We start from the raw sequence: 19074 nt of genomic DNA on the forward strand, positions 1-19074 counted from the left end.
AACAAAGAAATGTATGTCATAAGCCGCGGGTTCAGTGTAGGGGGTTGTTGTTTTTGGGGGGGCTCGAGATGGAGAGGGCGGTACTAGGCGGGTGCTGAGGAGATTTCTCACTGACAGTTAATGTTGCTGTTGGAGGTGTTGTCGTCGTCTGGTTCTTGTCGTTGGGGGAGGATTCTCGCCGTCATCTTCTCACTGTCGTTGCAGTCTCACATCAAGGCTCCACCTGCACCACCCTCCGCCCCCTGAATCGCTAACAACCAGAAACGAAAGCACGTATGACGGGGATTGCGGACGGGGCAGCCCACCACTAGCAATCGTTGCCCTGGAGTGGGTTGCTATGGTATCTTCGGGAAGTGTGTGATAGCGGGTGGTTTTATAGACTTCGAAGTGGAGGAGGGAGGGGAGGTGCGAAGGGATGGGAATGGGTGCGAAGAATTATGTATAGTGAAGGTAAAGATTCCCCGTCCCCATATCGTGTTATCACTCTATTACGCCACTTCTTCTCATCTTTCCCAATGGTAAAATACGTTTTTTCGCATTCGGGCATCTTGGCCCCCTGGGTATTGTGTCATACTCCAAGAACAATCACATACGACCATAGACTCGAGAGAATTGGGCATCCCGTCCGCTCTGCCATACACAAGCTTGCGTAACATCAGATTAATGGTCTCCATCGTGCCAATAGGCATAGCGCGGAATCACGACCCCTTGCGGCCTGAAGGGTGAGCAGGGTTAGAAGGAAGGACGTTCAGACTTCTCACGGACGCACCAGCACTTCCCCGCAACCTTATGGCACAATTTAGTCCACGGCATTGCTTAATTTTGTGCCAGTCATCGCTATGCTGAATAACTATTAGTTTAGAAGCTGAGATTCTCTGCCTGTTAGCCAAGAGTCCGATATCCAACCAATCTGGAACCTGACCTCAGCTGCGGCTACGGCAACTTGGCGCCATGGGTTTCCCCGGCGGTCTGCTGGAAACGAGGTATGAATAAACAACAACAACAACAAGCAGTATAATACAAAGCTATACTATGCTGTAGTAGCACTATTAAAAATACTTTGCACTATGTATACTACATTGCGCTAGTACAATGGAGTAACTCTTATCGCCATTCAATGCCAAGCTTTACTGTCGCCAACACTGGCCACTCTACCATACCATTTCAATTATCTTCAATCCCCTCACTGATGATATCTCCACCTAAACATCTCTCCGGTTGACTTCAAACTGCTGTGAAATTGAGTGTCTTCGATGAAATAGCTGAGAATACAAGTGATGAACGAGTGGAAGGAGCGCGTTCTCGACGCAACTGATGAAACTGCTGCATTTGTCGCCTGTTCGCGGCCAGGACGGGAAACTAAAGTTGTTGACTGGTTGGAAGGCTCCTTCAACTTCTGCCTCAAAATCACGTTCAACGATAGCGGCCCGGATGCTATTGTTCGGTTCCCAGGGCAAGGACATGCAACTTTTTTCGGGACGAAAAGGTCGCGAATGAGGTCCAAATCATCAAATTGCTCCGCGAGCAGACCACGATTCCTGTCCCACGCTTGATAAGCTGGGGCTTCACTGAGAAAGACCCGCAGCAATTTGGACCGTTCATTATCTCAGATTTCGTTGAGGGAGTTCACCTGTCGTTTACACAAAAGATGGCTTCGCCTATAAGCTTAACCAAGGACGAATTCCGCCTTCTTACCTGGTCACGCCCTGAATTGACGCGAATGACGATTCAGCCTCAATCTCTCCAAAGACTTTGCCCACTCGACAATGGCCTATTCCAGCCACGCGCTGATTACAAAGCGAATAACGCTACCTCTTTTTCCAACATAGGGGATTTAGATGCCCTTCCACTTGAGATCATCCATTCGATTTTCAGCATACTTGACTTGACTTGCGAAGTCTGACGGACTTCAGAGCTCTCAGCTGGCGCGCCCGTGCACTTGTTGATAGCTTCCCACCTTACAACGCAATGCAACCGCCACATTTTCACCCACCTCCCATTTCGAATCAAATGCTGCAACAATTCGATAGTCATGGGCAGAATCCATATCGTTTTATGGCAATGGTCAGACTCCCTACTCTAGATAGAAGGACAGGAAACCTTGACTGGGGAGTGTCTTGCCAAGCATGTCGCCTCGGACCTCGAGATGAGAGACGTGGATATTCAAATTGGAATACTGTCTACTCTGCTGCTGGATATATGGAGCACTTTCAAAAGTGCCAGGTGTCTCAGATAGGGAGAAGGGTGGTGTCAGACTATATTCTTCCTGCTGGGAGGGATCAGTGTAGCTCCGATGCCAGATTTTTGGGATTTCTCAGCAACTTCAAAATTTTGAGCCGATTATACCTTGATGACTGTATCCAAGATCCATTTTTAGACCAAATGCGTGATTGCTTGTATATTCTGCTCTATTTATCAACCGGGCCAGCCAGCATTCCTTTCCTGGACATCCAGCAACTTGGTACAACTGTCTTGCTCGGCTTTAGAATATAATTCATCAACCGCAATGCATCTTAACGGTGCATCTCATCTTTGCCAGGGTTTGTCATGTGCGTCTTACACATATGAGCTGAGTCCTTCTCCTTCTTGCATTTGACGTTGGTGCCAAGGCGTGCCTCGCATTGCTTAAATTCGGAATTTTTCTCACATGGTCGACTTGCTTAAGCAGAGTACCGAAAAAGTTTGCTTGAAAGAAATACCTATTCTTATGAAATCCTAGAAAGTCAGCCTTCTTCGGGATACTGTGAGGCGATTTAAAAGCACGCACCAGTTTTCCAATCCTATTCAATGCAAGAGAAGTTCTTACTTGTATGGGTATATTTTGTAGGTGCTAATGATCAGATTTTAAGGTGCAGAAGAGCTGTTATATACTTGGAACGGTCCAGGTGGACCTCAAGAAGCTCATGGACAGCGCATATCTACAGGTCGCGCGCGATTGAAATTCAGCGCGCGCGTGCAGGCAGAGATAGAAACTGCATTTATATTGTACCACGTTAGGTTGGTCGAAACTTAGTATAGATCAATTGGCTACTATCGCACCATAAAGGATGATTGTAAGAAGGAATGTATCATTTCGCGCCGTTGATGCACAATAAGCGCCTGGAGTCCGCGAACCTCAGCTAGATACTCCCGTTTTAAATGTTCTGCAAAATGCTGAGGCAGATGTGTGACAGTATTAACAATGATCTTATTCGTTAACTAAACCGCTGTCGAACTTGCAATTATTTTCAACGCGATACTCGTGTTCTGCAACAACATCCCCAATAAAAGTTTCGCGCCCACTACCACAGACCTCGATATCAAGACCGAATCGAGGAAACCAAGTCAAGTCTTGTTATTAAAGGCGTTCTTTATCGTGTACCCGAGGCCTCGCGCCCGCCAAAGCTATGCATCTTACCAAGGTCGAGATCTTGAATCAAGACATTGATCCCGAGGGCAACAGACCCAGTTATTACAGAATGCTGGTGAGCAAAAAGCACTTCAAGTACATCACCATCTATCCAGGAATCTACGAAGTCGACGACCTATGTTTCCCACCGATCCTGCTAGAAAAGTTGCCGCCATTTCCCGAAGGCGACTGGAACTGTGGTCGCATCTCGCAAACGGCGGGAAGTCCAACGCCATTCTTCGCAGAGACCTTCAAAGAAAATCTCCCTTCAATCAACCCACTGTGGCACTCGAAGTTCTACCCATACCTATCCTTTGAAATCGGAGAGAGACTCAGATCGAACGTCTACATGGCATCCTCCCCACAATTCGAGAAACCAATAGTCGCCAAATTTGCGAGATTCCACTGGGAGATGGGGTACTACATCGCCGAGACTCAAGCGTATTCATGGATAGAGGGCCACAATATCGGGCCGGAGTTCTTAGGTTACTTAACTGAAGATGGACGGGTTATCGGATTCCTCATCGAATATGTTGAAGGTCACCACGCCACGATCTCGGACCTTCCTGCCTGTGAGGCCGTTGTCAGACGATTGCATGGATTGGGAGTCCTTCATGGCGATTTAAACAGGCACAACTTCTTGATTTCGGAAAGGGGCGCAATTCTCATTGATTTTGAGACGGCAAAGCAGTCGGGGAATACCGAGGTTATAGAAAGGGAAGTGGAGGGATTGAAAGGGCAGTTGTTGGACGAGTCTGGTAATGGTGGAGTGGTTCTGGAGGCTTAAAAAGTGGTGACTGAGGAACTGATTCTCCGCCATTATGCCCTGTAAATGTAGCAGAAAGCCTATAGTGATCAACTTACCAAGTGCAATATGCCGTGCAACGGCGACGCCACTCAAATATGTGGTGGTCCTGACAGGTTAACTATGTATGAGTTGACGGGTTGCTATGCTGATGTTACAACTTCCCGTACTCTCGCAAACGCACTGTATGATGATGCAACTCGTCGGTCTATGACAACGAAGTATGCCAAGCTACTTGCAGCAAAGCTGGTTACTCGTTCGCTGGTATTGAGTATGGGGGTCAGTGCTATTGCGACAATCAGATTCGCAACACCTGCCGTCCAGCAACAGATACTGTATCTTTATGTAATATGCCTTGCAGTGGCGCTTCAAGTGAAACCTGTGGTGGTCCTGACAGGTTAACTCTCTATAAGTTACGAAAATAATAGAGTGTCGACTAAGTAGATCAAACAGAATAGTAATTATAACGGTATTATTACCATATACTGGGCAACATACTCTATGTTTATAGTTGTCCCATCTCTAAACTATCACTATGTATTCTCGTTCGCGGACATCCTTTTACTCCACCGAAAGTCTGGAATAGACCTCTATTCTATTCGTCACCGTAGGTGAATACCATCACCCACTTTATAAGTGTAGACTTGTTATATAGTACACGAATTGGCTTGACACCTCTACAACAGCACCACCACCTCCGACACATTAGTTGACCGTATCCCTTCAAGTCTTAAACTTAGAGTCGCTAGGACTAGTGGCACTAGTTTCCTCAACTTCCTCATGGCCAAATGACTTATTTACATGTGAGCCTAGTGTAACGCTGACTTCTAAACGATAGAAGACACAGAGGTTCTCTTGCGTAAAGGTTTACTTATCAGAGGAGGCAGGGGATCAGACACAAAGGCTTCAAGTAACACGTTACTAGTATATAACAAATACTGTATTGAGTTGAGCACGAAGCTCCTATCTAAGGAAATACTATCTACTTATATAGTGGCGTCGTGCCTAGTGGACTCTTGGGAACTCACTCGAGTCCTCAGAGTCCTGGACTCTTAGGACTCTTCTCATCATCCTGCGAGTCCATCACGTGCCTAGTGGACTCCTGGGAACTCACTCGAGTCCTCGGAGTCCTGGACTCTTAGGACTCTTCTCATCATCCTGCGAGTCCGTCACGTGATACTTTCGGAACTACTATTCCCCGCTGCCCCTCCAGGTACCAGGGCCGGTCTCATGCGACCTCCCTCCTTCCTGTCCTGTAGTTGGCCAGCCTTCTTGTTCCGTCGTAACACTCGCTCCCTTCCCCTGGGCATTCGTCTCGAATCCTATAAGTACGTCCATGTCCCCGGGACTCTGCTGCTCCTCAGCGAGTCCTTCAACATGCAACATGCCTACTGACACTGCCCGCAAACTCCAGGAACGCAACGATCTTGTCCGTCGAATAAAGAACCACGGATACGAACTACCCGAAATGGATTCTTGCTCGAACTGCGTGAGGTGAAACATTACTTGCGTGTCGTCTCCAAATGATTCACGGCGGTGCGCCGAGTGCGTTCGTCGCAACTTGAAAGAAAAGTGTGACTGTATGGGTCCTGAGCATCCCGACTGGGTGAAGCTCGAACGGGAGGAGGATCGCCTGGATCGCGAAGAGGAAGAAACCCTTTCGAAGTTACTTCGTCTGCGAAAGCAGAAACGCCTCATCCGAACCCGTGGTAAAGATATGCTCCGACGAGGTTTGAAAACCCTCGACGAGCTTGATGCGGCAGAGGAGGCCGAACGTGTGGCTGCTGAGAAGCGTGACGCTGTTGAGGCCGAGGAACAGGCAGTTAGCGCTGCCTCCTCGTCTGTGACCGGGACCCCCGCTTCCTCCGATCCACTGGCCTACTCCCCTGCATCTTGGGATCAATGGCTGGCGGATGGCGGCGTCGATATTCCTCCAGCAGTTCTTTGCTGATGTTCCTTGTTGGTTCCCACGAATTATCCGTAGGTTCGTAATTTTCCCATTTTATCAAAAACTCTTCTCGACGTCCTACTAACCTTCTGTCTAGGATCGCTTCGACCTCATATTCGATTATCTCATTCTCGGGTTGGAGTTCGGTGTCGGTCGCAATTGGGGTATTTCCTCTTGCTGGTTCCAGTAGTGAGACATGAAATACCGGGTGTAGTCTAGACTTCCTGGGTAGCTGCAGTCTGTAATTAACTGAGCTGACTTTGTTCAATATTTTGAATGGTCCCAATTTCTTGAAGTCCAACTTTGTGCTTGGTCGTTTCGTTTTGATATGTTTCCGGAGTAGGTATACTTTATCCCCCTCCTTGAAGGCAGGTTCCATACTGCGCTTCTTGTTTGCGTATGCGGCGGATCGTTCATTTAAGAATTGGATGTCCGTCGCAAGTTGTTCATGGAACGATTTCAGTTGTTCCACCACGATCAGGGCTTGTTCAGCTCGTGATTCATCCGGTCTTGGTTGCCTATATGCTTCTGGCTGGTAGCCATAATTGGCAAAGAACGGTGAGACTTTCGTTGCTTCTGTCATCGCGCTGTTATATGCAAACTGTGCGATGGGTAAGATCTGAACCCAGTTGTCCTGTTGATGATTGACATAGCTTCGCAGGTACTGTTCAAGGGTCTGATTTAATCTTTCTGTTTGGCCGTCTGTCTGGGGATGAAAAGCTGTTGATAGCTTATGATTTGTTCCCAGTAGCGCCATCAATGATTTCCAGAATTTCGAAGTAAAGAGCTTGTCTCTATCTGAGATGATTTCTTCTGGCATCCCATGATCGGCTAATATGACTCGAATGAAGGTATATGCGAGCGCCTCGGCGTCGCTAGCTTCTAGATATGGTATAAACTTACCATATTTCGTGAGTCTTTCCGTGATGACGAGGATAGAGTCGTATTCTATTCCTGTTAACGGGTCCTTGGAGGGTGGAAGCTTGACGATGAAGTCCAAAGCTATTGATTTCCACGCTCCTTTTGGTACTGGTGTCGACTTGAGTTGTCCGTATGGCAGATGCCTATTGGATTTTGACTTGCTGCAAATGTCGCACTCTCTTACCACTGTCTCTACCTGCTTCCTCATACCTGGGAAGTAGTAGTGTCGAGTGATTCGTTCGAAGGTTCGTGTTACTCCCTGATGACCGTGTGCTGGTAACGAGTGTTGTTCTTGCACCAGTGGGCGTCTCATTTGACTTGGGACATACACTAACCCTTTGTATCGAATCAATCCTTGTTCGTCGATGGCGAAGTCGCCTTCGACTTTGGACAAGACTCGCTTGGCGCATTCGTCTGTTGCGTAAGCTTTCTTGAGTCTTTCCTCGAGTTCTGTATCTTCGATGACTGAGATCGTCGCTAGTAACTCGTTGTACTGTATTCCTGCATCTGTTTTCTTCAGAATTGCTCTAGGTCTTTCTTCCTTTGGGCCGGCGTAGTCGGTCCGTCTGCTGAGAGCGTCTGCTCTTGCATTCTCGGAGCCCTTGCGATAGGTTATCGTGAAGTTGTAGGCTGCGAGGGTTTCTGCCCAGCGGACTTGTCTGCGGTTTAAAACCTTGGTCGTGGTGAAGTATATGAGGTTCTTGTGATCCGTCCATACCTGCACAGGGTAGGTGGATCCCTCAAGATATACTCGCCACTGCTCAAAGGCAACGACAATAGCCAGTAGCTCCTTGTCGTGGATGTCGTAATTGAGTTCCGCGGGTGACAGTTTCCTAGAGTAGTACGCGATTGGTTTGAACTTACCGTTCTCGTCTGGTTGATTCAGACATGCTCCAATTGCGAAGTCAGAAGAGTCCGTTTCGAGGATGATCTTCTTTGCAGGGTCAAATGTAGCAAGGATAGGTGCTTCCGTGAACTTCGTCTTAAGTTCCTGGAAAGCAGCCTCTGCCTTGTCCGTCCATTTGAATTCGAGATCCTTTCTGGTAAGCTCCGTGAGTGGTTGAGCTACCTTGGAATATCCCGAGATGAATCTTCGGTAGAAGTTGGCGAAGCCTAGGAAGGCTTGCACTTCCTTGACCGTGGTCGGTGTTGGCCATTCCAACACTGCCGTTACTTTTGCTTGGTCCATCTTGATGCCATGCGTTCCAATAATGTAACCCAAGAATTCGACTTGGTTTTTATGGAACTCGCACTTCTCTGGTTTGAGGAGTAAGCTGTACTCCTTTAGTTTCTTCAGGACGAGTTTGACATGCTTGACATGCTCCTCCTTGGTTGCTGAATACACCAGGACATCGTCTAGGTAGACAATGGTAAAGATGTCTAAGTATTCGTGCAAAGCATCATTCATCAGTCGTTGCATAGATGCGGGTGCGTTTGTTAGCCCAAAGGGCATGACTTGATACTCGAATAGGCCATAGCGGGTGCGGAATGCTGTTTTCCACTCTTCCCCAGCCTTGATTCGGATCAGGTTGTATGCTCCTCGCAGATCTAGCTTACTGAAGATCTTTGCTCCTTGAAATCTATCGTGTAGTTCGTTGATTAACGGCAGGGCATACCTGTCCTTGATTGTGATGTTGTTCAACGCTCGATAGTCCACACATAACCGTAGGGAGCCATCTTTCTTTGGTACGAAAAGCACCGGACTTCCTGCTGGTGATGTGGATGGTCTGATGAATCCTTTCGCTAGGTTATCATCGATGTACTCCTTAAGTACCTTCAGCTCCTTTTCCGATAGCTGATATATTGGTCCGAACGGTGGACTCTTGTCTTTCTCCAAAGGTATCTCGTGATCCCATGGTTGGTGCTTAGGAAGCGCCTCGTTCTTAGGGCCTTCCTGGAATAATTGCTCGTATTCCTTGTACTCCACCGGTATACTCGTCGGTGAGGATGCCTGGGCTAGGTCATCGAGCTCGGAGGTTGCACATAACTCCTTCCGGCCCTGGGAGGGTTTCTCCCGTTGTCGCGTGTCCGTCCGTTGTTCACACGCGCACTGGCTCATCACAACTTTCTCGTTCCACCAGTCGATCTGGGGGTTGTGTTTCTTGAGCCATGGCACACCAAGGATGCACGCATGGTTGTCCATGTGCACGATGTCAAACTGAATCGTTTCCTTGTGCCCGTGTAGCATGACCATTTCCAATGGGACCGTTTCGTGGGTCACCATTCCTTCATTAGTCGAGATGGGCTCTCCATCTACGACCATTAACGGGTATGGTTCGGTTTTCAATTGCGTCTTGAAACCTTGCGTGTCTGCTACTTTCTTTGTCATAAAGTTGCCCGTCGCTCCTGAGTCAATCATTGCTCGGAGGTGTCGCTGTTGTATCTTAGCGACCACATATAGTTGCATGCTGCCCGTCGTGGCGCATAGCTGGTCTGTACTAGGCCTCTTCATGTCGCTCGCCGGTGGCCTACCGTCGAGGACTCCTAGTTTTTTGACTCGTCCGAGGAAGGATAGTATTCATCCGCTTCCAATGGTGGTCCTTGGGGAGATCGTTTCCCTCGCTCTTCTGCTTCGTCTAGCAGATGTGGGTATTTCTTGTATACCTGTTCGCTTTTGATAGGCAAGTCCCCTTCAGACTGGCTTCGCCTGAGGGCGTGAACTTGCTCTGCGTCTCTGAAGTGTATCCTGGGCGAGGATCGGGGAAACAACTGATTCTGGTGTTTCTTTTTCCAGTGGAGCTTGCAATCATCTTCGCTGCAATACTCCCAGTAGACATACGCGTGCCAGGGATGATCAGTCTCTGTTGCGTCTGTCATTGATAGTTCCCGCTGTCCTCTCACCCATGCACTATCTTCCCTCGGAGGCGTGGAGAACGTGTCTAGTTGCTCCATGGCTCTCCTTTCGATGCGTGGAGTGGGTCTCGCATTTTCCCGTCGGAGCATATCTCTGGCTTTCTCGTCGTACTTCTTCAGGGCTCTCCTGCGGTCCTGGTAGTAAATTTCGACGCTTTTCATATACTTCAGTTTAGCCATATGCTCGACATCCTTCTCCAGTTCTTCCGCTTCTTGGGCTTCCAACTTAGCTACGTCTTGGGACGTGCCAAGCAGCCTGCGGGTATTCGTTAGTTGGTCGTAGTATCTCCAGAGGTCATCCTTGCAGTCGTCCACCTTGCATTTTAACGGAAGTCCCTGTAACAGGTTCCCGTAGAGGTCTTTAAGCATGGGGATTCTCCTCTGGCCATTGGGCTTGTCTCGTTCGGCCCTAATCTTCGCGTGGGCGTGTTTTGCCATGCGTCTTACTACGCTCTTGCACCGTGGACTCATTGGTTCCATAGGTGCGAGTTCATCGAAGGTCTCCTGTTCCGAGACGGTGAACGATTCCGCCTCCGACCCTTCATCTGAGCTCTCGTCTTCTGGGGTGCTTTCGCCGTTTATTCCCCAGTCCTGTTTGCTCACAAACGTTGCGTTCAACTGTCCTGTCCAGGTGGCATTGAGTTGTTTGCCGACTTTGCGTCCGCCGTTCCCTTTCTTTGGCTGTCTGCAGTCTCGGGCCATGTGGCCTGGCTTGTCGCAGTTAAAACAGAGTCGTTCCTTGAATTGTCTGTCTTTCTTAGGGTCACGGGGTCGTCCAGGTTTGAACGTGGCATCGAGTTCCATTGGGTCCGACCAACGGTTGTCTCGCGGGTGTTGATCCCGTCGTCTGCCCTCGTTTCCCCGGTAGGGGTAACTTTTCTTGGGCTTGTCATAGGTCCGACGTTCCTTCTGGAATTCGTATAGTCGATTGTCGATTCGGACCGTATGTTCGATTAGCGCTACCATGTCCGTTGGTTGTTGTTCCAAACGGGCAAGTTCCATACGTATATGGCTCTTCAGCCCACGTCGGTAGTGGCTGATGAGTGCGCTGGCATCCCATCCTGTCTGATTGCCGTATCTCTGGAATTCTGTGGAGTATGTGAGGGCGCTGCCAGTCTGCTTAAGTGCAAACAGATGGTCTTCTGCGGTCTTAATCTCATCGATGTCTCCGAACATGCGTCGGATTTCCTTACAGAATCCATTCCAGCTGCCAAACATAGTCTGCGTAGTTGTCATGCTTCCATTGGTACTTTCATATTTGAAATAGTCCTTGAGGAATGGTTCGATCCATCCCAGGGCTTCCCCCCTAAGGTAGGACGCAGTCCACAGGGCATAGCTCTCCTGGGTGGGAAACTTCTCATCATTGAAGTGCTGGTACAGTTCGACCTGTAGCAAAAACACCTCAAGTTCCTTTCGGTTGCCGGAGTAAGTGTCGGGCAACTTGACGCGTAGAGTTTCCTTGAGTTCGTTGACGGTGGGTGCATCGGGCATCTCTTCATTCTCAGGCTTAGACCTCTGAGACGAAGTTGGCGTGGTGGGGGTTTTCCCCTTCGAACTGACGACAGACATGTTGCTTTGTGTGTAAGCCGGTACCTCGTAGAAGTGGTGCTCAAAGTGTAACGCTGACTTCTAAACGATAGAAGACACAGAGGTTCTCTTGCGTAAAGGTTTACTTATCAGAGGAGGCAGGGGATCAGACACAAAGGCTTCAAGTAACACGTTACTAGTATATAACAAATACTGTATTGAGTTGAGCACGAAGCTCCTATCTAAGGAAATACTATCTACTTATATAGTGGCGTCGTGCCTAGTGGACTCTTGGGAACTCACTCGAGTCCTCGGAGTCCTGGACTCTTAGGACTCTTCTCATCATCCTGCGAGTCCATCACGTGATACTTTCGGAACTACTATTCCCCGCTGCCCCTCCAGGTACCAGGGCCGGTCTCATGCGACCTCCCTCCTTCCTGTCCTGTAGTTGGCCAGCCTTCTTGTTCCGTCGTAACATTTGGCCCATGTTGTTTGAAAATGACTTTGGCTTCCTTTTGTCTTCCCAAAACGAGGACTCCATGCTCGAGGAAGAGCGGCGACTGAAGTACAAGGGTACTGCGCGCATCAGTCTTGCGTGCTCTTTTTCCGCCAAGATCAGCCACGTGAATACAGCAAGAGACAAGCGGACTTCCTGGTGGATTGTTTTCAGAAGGAAGGATGTCATCGAGTGCCTCTCTGCAATCACGTCCCTGTGATCATCAACCAGGAAAGCCTCGATGCCGCATTGCAGCGGTTGGGGAGGATGGCAGACGACTTGCTGACTAATGATGAGGTGCCCGACTATCCCCTGCTAGAATTTCCGACCGGCTTCCATCTTGAGTGTCTCCACGGCCGGCACAGGATCGAAGCTGGGTGCGAATTTCTCCATCCTGGGGACGATTGGTGGACGGTTGATCTGTACCTCGCAGGTAAGATCGAGGCCTTCTCACATATGGGTCGTGCTAATGTGTGACTACCTAGACCTGAACGTCGACCTAAAGACATGCCTCGTTGAAGAATATGCCAACGAGGAGAAGCCCTCCGATGGCGAGATTTACTACAAGATGCGGCGCTACCATTTCCAGCAGAATTTCAGCTTTGAAATGCGGTGGAAGGCGTGCCTGCGAGGCGAGCGGAAGGAGTACCTGCTGACGCTCACCCGTAATGAAGCACTGACGGCAGCATTCGATGACTTGCTGGACATTCCAGGTCTCTGGGGCGGGATGAAGATGACTACGCTGCACAAAGTGATGGCTCTGAAGTATGATACGGTAGGCAGAGGGCTGGCATGGATGATTGATTTTGGCCGATTTCTCGCGGTACAGGAACTTTTACACTACCTTCGCCGCATCAAGCAGGTCTGGTCCGATCTTGTACGTGGCAATAAGGCTGCTATGGGGAAGATTGATCAAGCGACAGTGAAGGCTTTAGAGCTGAAGGCACCATGAGCGTCAACAGCGGACGCGGAGTTCCTCCGCATTCGAGTGCGTGGGGGGGAGGTATTCAGCGCTTTCGACGACAGCGAGCGCGACGATATCTGGAGCTGGCTAAAGTGCGTTGAGGGCCTAATTCCATTTCTCGCGACCTTCTTCAAAGACATCGGGTACTTGGAGCGCCTCGCCAACTGCGTCAAGCAGCTAACGGGCGACAATGTCCAGATCTCTCATGCCTTCAAGCAACTATTCTCCCCTGTTGATCAAGAGGACGGCCGCGTTCGGATCATGGATGGCCAGGCTAAGATTCAGGTCGCCGAGAATGCTTTTGTGTACGGGCAGGGGACGCGTGGAGACCAAGTCGATCTCGGGTACCGGCAGATCATTGCGTATGCCATGCGGCACTTCGCGGATATGCCAAAGGAACCAGTGAAGGAGGGCCACGTGATGCAGCCTGCAGCGATGGCAGATCGAGCTGTCCTCCGCCGCTTTGCTGACTTGGCAGACCAGCTGGGGTTTACCAGTACCAGGATAAAGCATTTGCAGCAGTATCCAGCTGCACTCGCCTAGCAAACCCCACCATCGGAGCATCCTCCCCTCGTTATGTCGGGATGCGGAGTAGAGATAGCTCGTAGATGCGGCACACCACTCAGGCTGAAATTCAACGAGGACCGGAAATTCTGGTTTATCAATCACCTCCATGACGAGAGTGACCAGCAAGGCAAAGGTGTAATGGTGGGTGCACCAGATGTGAGAATCTAGCCACCCAAGGAAGGGATGAATTTACTAAGACAACACACTGTCTTAGAAAACAGAGCCAAAGGGTCGTAGCTTAGACTATTCCACAACGCAGCAATCAGGTGTGTGATGTAGTGAAGTGGTTCAGACAAGTTGCAACAAATGTTGAGTCTGAGAACTCAGGGATAAGTCAGAGGTTAACACCTCACTGACTTTTCAGAAACAAGGAGTAACAAGATCAATGCTTGGAAGCTTGGAAAAGACGTGGAAGTATGTGATAGTCGATTTACTGTATTGTCTGCTTGCCCTTTCTTAAGGAAAGGGCAATCCTATTTATGCTAAAGGAATGTAGTTCTCTCATTTTCCAAGACTTTCCATGACTTACCAGGCTTGGTAACTGTAGTCGATGTAAGAGAATCCCATAGAACCATCTCTTAGGTTCGTAGCCTATAGGAAGTAAAAGGAGGTCCAAGGTCAGAGTACCCCTATAGACAAATTATGTCATAGACAAATTATGTCATAGACAAATTATGTCATAACTTAACCAATCTTGTGGGTAACTAAAGAGCGATGACATGTAATGAATCATAGAGGTTTGTAGGAGCTTTTAGAGCTATCGTTCATGCTCCTAGGCCTCTAGTTGGTAGAGATATGTCATGTGGTAGTATGAGTGATGTCATGTAATGAATCATAGAGGGTTGTAGAGATATGCTATGTGGTAATATCGGCCCAGTAACTAAGGAGCGATGACGTGTAATGAATCATAGATGGTTGTAGCAATCGTTGAGTAGTATTGCTCTTGTTGTTGGTGTGATAAGCCAAAATATGTATAGTGACTTGTAGGTTTGAGGAGGAGATTTCCAAGTTTGCTCTTGAGTTTGATAGCAAACTGAGTGCAACGAATGTCAGTATGACAAAAGGCATCACAAACTTCTTCGTCCGAAAACAGGTTTATCTCGCCTTCTTTGGCTGGCCGACCTGGAGACCTACTGGCCAGGGTGGTAGCCATGGCCGCTCTCCATCTCTCTCTCCTGTTCCAGACTTCAGAGATTTACCTCATGGCCCAAGCCTTGATGCTCAACAGCACACGGTCGGGTCCCGAACGGACTGGCCACCTAGTGCGCTAGAACCTGCAGAAGATGACGGGGGCCTGTTTGTCCCAGAAGCAGGTCCAAGCCAAACCCAGGCGGAAGGAATGGGTGATGGTGGACAGCCAGAGCAGCCTACGAGCAGCTCGACGCCAGCCGAGAATGAAAGGTGGAAGCGGAAGCTTCTGGAACATAAAAAGCGACGGGAGGCGTGGTTGGAGCGGCTGGATAGGGAGCGGCTGGAGATGGAGAGGCTTGAGAAGGAGAGGCTGGAGAAGGAGAGGCTGGAGAAGGAAAGGCTGGAGAGGGAGAGGCTGGAGAGGGAGATAGACATCAACCTTGTCAAATGGGAGGACGATACTTGGAAATACCTAACACCCTGATTCCTCTTGTCATGTAATTGTTGACCAACCGTTCGATGTTAGACGGATCCTTTGGATCGACTGCGAGGCCATAAGCACAAGAATTTCTCGGTCCCGAAGCAGCCGCCTCTTTGCCGCCTGCCGTCACGCCGTGCCCACCCCAAGCTCCGCTCTTAGGCGGTAGCGCCAACTGCCTTGCTATCACTAAATCTCCCCTTGTACCTGTGCTCTCCTACTACTAATTACAAGCCGGAAAGAAAAGCCCCTCGGATCCACTTGAAATAAGTTAATTTAGTGCCAAATGAACCCTCACCTGCATTTTCGAGAAAGTTTCCTTACCTGTAGCAGTCACGTGGGAAATTATGGCTCTCTTATACTTAATGTCACTCTCTAGCTATATTACTCTCTAGACGCCCCAGCAATCCTGGTTGCAAATTACTCTGCAATGTCATGATACCGTTGCCATTTTTACTATGCACCCACGTGACTCTCAAAGGAAATGGAACTTCTGACATTTTACGGTAGCTCATTCCCATCGGTGCAGACAACCATCTTCCATGCGTGGTAAGTGTGAGACAGATCTTCGGTGGCCTTGCGTTTCAAACCGATGACTCTCTTGGTTGCATCCGCGTGGAGCTTCGCTACAGATTCATGCATCCTATCAATAGCAAGCTTGTCTTCTGCAATAAGGAGGATTGTGTGTGTCCTATTATTGACGACTATCTGAAAGCATTCCTCGGGGCTCATCATTCGCATATATGTGTTGAAAGCCAAGCGCACTCATGAAGGCATGGGTATGTGCGATGAGTGCTTTATTGATACCTGTTCTTTGTGGCGAACACATCTTCAATCTCGAGACAGCTTAGCGTGAAGCAAACGTAATATGGCCCTTTTCAGGCACAAGTCCTCTCAAATTAAGCACCACCTGATCATACTGATAACCCCCCCGCAGATAACCATGCGGTGGTTCTGAATGGAAATTTATATAAATACTGGAGGATTTAAAGAAACGGACCGATCCTCTACTCCAACGACGAGTTTTTCTATTGATATCAGAGGAGAACATAATTTTCACCATGAAATCATCAGGTCCCCAAATCCTGGAAGCATTAGAGCGAAGGACAGAAGATGACAAAGCCTCCCCCCAAGAGACACACCATGCTCTTGTCAACGAGTCGATACCGAGTAGCATAGCTAGAACAGACATGGAAGGATTAGCTGAGCAGGTGGATGATATCTCTCAAAGGCACGAGATGTCGAACGACTCGGCACCCGAGGTATGTCTGATCATGTGAATGTAGATATTACTTTGCTGAAATCGACATGAGGCTATAATACCAAATTTTCATCATACCAGCAATCGTCAGCAGCAGGTTGTGAGGTTTTCTGAAGAGGGGGTCACAGTTCATGAGGCTCCATTTTTGAAGGATGCAGTCAATGCACAGGCTCTACGAGTAGCTGATTCTGGGAAATATCTTTCAACAAGACGAGGGGGATACTTTCTCTGGCGTGACTGCTTTGATCATCTGGTGAGGACTGGGACAGCAGAAGTTCTTGTCACTGGTTTGACAAGAATGAGATAGAAAGAGAGGAAGTAACGATGAACAAAGTGGGGTGCAGGAAAAGGGCTTTCGTAAGACGACGTAATTATCTTAGGGATAGAAAACTATAGAAAGCAATAGAACAATATGACTCACACTGCAACTTAACCAACGTTGGCGCTTTTGTGACCTTTTTGCTTGAAGGGGTTGCGAAAGCCCTGTCCTTACCCTTGTTTATTATAGGCCGATCCTCACAACTCCAGGGTGATGTACGTACCAGTACGTAATCGTTGGTTTCCAAACCACCGCCTGGAGGCGGTTGGCGAAAGCGATCCTTGCTGCGAAAGCGATCCTTGCTCTCTCGGCAAACGCGAGCGCGTCCAATGCGACATCAGGACAACGCGACTATCTGGACAACAAACAGCAATGAACGTAGATATAATTGATTAATTAAATAGGTTAGGATCTATATTGTCGGGCAGTGATTGATTATCACTTACACTGTCACTTGCACTGTGGATCATGTCGTAGTCAAGGTCTGCAAAGTCAACAAAACCACTTTCTTCAGCGGCCAATTGCCAGTGCAACTGCTCCTCCTTCTCCTCCTCTTCCTCCTGTCTCCTACGCTCAATATCAGGGTCTATGATTACTTCGAGTAACTCCCTTGGTAGCTCGGTGTCTGGGTTACTCCTTTGGAATTCAAGTAATTCCCTTTTCCGTACCCGTTCCGCTCTCCGTGCATCAATGCCAGCACGGAGCTGCAGCTTATACTCAAGGTTAACCATGCGCTTTCTCTCTCTTCTCTCTCTTGCTTCTTCTCTCTCTTGCTTCTTCTCTCTCTTGCTCCTTTACTATCTTCGTATGAATCTTCTTCCGTGCTTGTTCAACTGTAACAGCTCCACCCTTTTGAATAGATTTTCTGCTTCTAACTTTCCGTTGTCTTTGCTCAGACATAATAGTAGTAATTTGCATAAGCTCTGAGGTAACCAAAGTACTTTCTGTTAACTGTACTTGAATCTCTGTATAAGAAGATGTCCACTTTTGCCGTGATGGTGAACTAAGAATCTCTTCAAATCTTTGACTCCAATTTGAAAGATCTTGACTTGCTTGGATTGCTTGCCTTGGTGTTTCTAAAAGTGCTGGTTTTGCGTATATTGCCACTTTCTTTTCTATCTTCTCGTAGTTTGGTGGCCAAATACCAGAGTCTCTAAACGCTTTCATACAGTTTCCCTTTGTAAACGTTTGTGTTCGGATTGTAGGTAAGTCTCGGAAGAATGAAATATCATTATAGTCAACATCAAAATCCCGAATTGCTTGTTGAATAGCACGGCGGTGCCAATGCTTATACTGTGCAAATACTGTAACGTCAAGAGGTTGTAGTATATGTGTAAGGTGAGAAGGGAATACATGTAAATGTATGTTGTTTTGATGTGCAAGTATTATAAATTCTGGAACTTCATGAGAAATGTGAGAGTCCATTATAAGCAACTTCGTCTTTGTAGAGGGTGCAGAATGTTGAATAAAATGCTGTAGATATTCCATTGCGAGCTCAGAGTTTGTATATCCTGAATCTGATACTGCAACTCTCTCATCACCGTGTAGATTATCATGGTACCAACTTTCCATATGAAGCTTTCCTTGAATTATTAGGAACGGTGGAAGTACAATGCCAGCAGCTGAAATTGTCTCTATCTGTGAGACTTTGACGATTCTCTGGAGCTTGTATATAAAGCTATACAAATTAGAATAATATAATGTAAGATGAGTACATATAACGTACCTCCTTTACTGCTGTTGGCACTAACACATGTTCACCGGTGCTCATTCCCACTCGGAACCCAACTTCATCAAAGTTGTAGATGTTAGCTGCAGTAACATCTAATTGATTACACACATCTTTGAATCCATGAAACCATTCTTTGATAGCTGATACATCATGAGAAGCAACACGTGCTGCTTCAATTGGCCGGGTTTTAATGGTGTGGAAAGTCTCATGTTGAGTCTTAATCCAAGTCTGGAACCACCGTTGAGACGGTGGTGGATGTGTCGGGATTTCTGCTAGTAGTTGGCAGATAGCATTAAACACCATTGGCTTCGTTGCACCGTACCCATTTTCATATGACCGTTGAATGTATCTTTGTATAGCTATAACTTGTATATCTGAAAGTATTCTGTTGTTACCTCCGCGAGGCTTTGGTGGTTGGCGTTGCGCCATGCGTCGCATACGGAGTGTGGTTGGGAGTACATGGTAGATTCTAGCTGCTGCGGCGATAGTCTCCGTTGGGTTCTGATTTAGGAAATCAATTGCTTTTTGAATAGCTTCGTTTCTAGCTATATCAATTGACATGATTGTAACTTTACGTGTCAATTGTTGTCCAGATAGTCGCGTTGTCCTGATGTCGCATTGGACGCGCTCGCGTTTGCCGAGAGAGCAAGGATCGCTTTCGCAGCAAGGATCGCTTTCGCCAAC

At 48.0% G+C, this 19074-nt stretch overlaps 4 protein-coding genes across 4 annotated transcripts; all 4 read left to right on the forward strand.

Moving 5' to 3' along the window:
- Positions 1-1277: 1277 nt before the first annotated feature.
- On the forward strand, positions 1278-1903 carry VC83_08802 (uncharacterized protein; the record flags this gene model as incomplete). The annotated part of the gene is made up of 2 exons (XM_024472345.1): positions 1278-1439; positions 1487-1903. The coding sequence occupies 2 exons, from the start codon at positions 1278-1280 to the stop codon at positions 1901-1903; spliced, it is 579 nt and encodes a 192-aa protein (XP_024319940.1).
- A 1285-nt stretch (positions 1904-3188) lies between these two features.
- VC83_08803 (uncharacterized protein) lies at positions 3189-4379 on the forward strand. Its single transcript, XM_024472346.1, has one exon. The coding sequence runs from the start codon at positions 3387-3389 to the stop codon at positions 4173-4175; it is 789 nt and encodes a 262-aa protein (XP_024319939.1). The 5' UTR covers positions 3189-3386; the 3' UTR covers positions 4176-4379.
- A 7826-nt stretch (positions 4380-12205) lies between these two features.
- On the forward strand, positions 12206-13445 carry VC83_08804 (uncharacterized protein; the record flags this gene model as incomplete). Its single annotated transcript, XM_024472347.1, has 3 exons — positions 12206-12371; positions 12424-12815; positions 12942-13445. 3 exons carry the CDS (start codon positions 12206-12208, stop codon positions 13443-13445), a joined length of 1062 nt encoding a protein of 353 aa, XP_024319942.1.
- Positions 13446-14523: 1078 nt separating this feature from the next.
- On the forward strand, positions 14524-15084 carry VC83_08805 (uncharacterized protein; the record flags this gene model as incomplete). Its single annotated transcript, XM_024472348.1, has 1 exon — positions 14524-15084. One exon carries the CDS (start codon positions 14524-14526, stop codon positions 15082-15084), a length of 561 nt encoding a protein of 186 aa, XP_024319941.1.
- Between the last annotated feature and the right edge of the window lie 3990 nt (positions 15085-19074).

The sequence above is a fragment of the Pseudogymnoascus destructans genome (genome assembly GCF_001641265.1).
Source record: "Pseudogymnoascus destructans isolate 20631-21 unplaced genomic scaffold scaffold_32, whole genome shotgun sequence".
Classification (NCBI taxonomy): domain Eukaryota; kingdom Fungi; phylum Ascomycota; class Leotiomycetes; order Thelebolales; family Thelebolaceae; genus Pseudogymnoascus; species Pseudogymnoascus destructans.

Excerpts from the sequence above, each read along its gene's own strand:
- VC83_08803 (XM_024472346.1), top strand. The coding sequence starts at position 3,387 with ATGCATCTTACCAAGGTCGAGATCTTGAATCAAGACATTGATCCCGAG.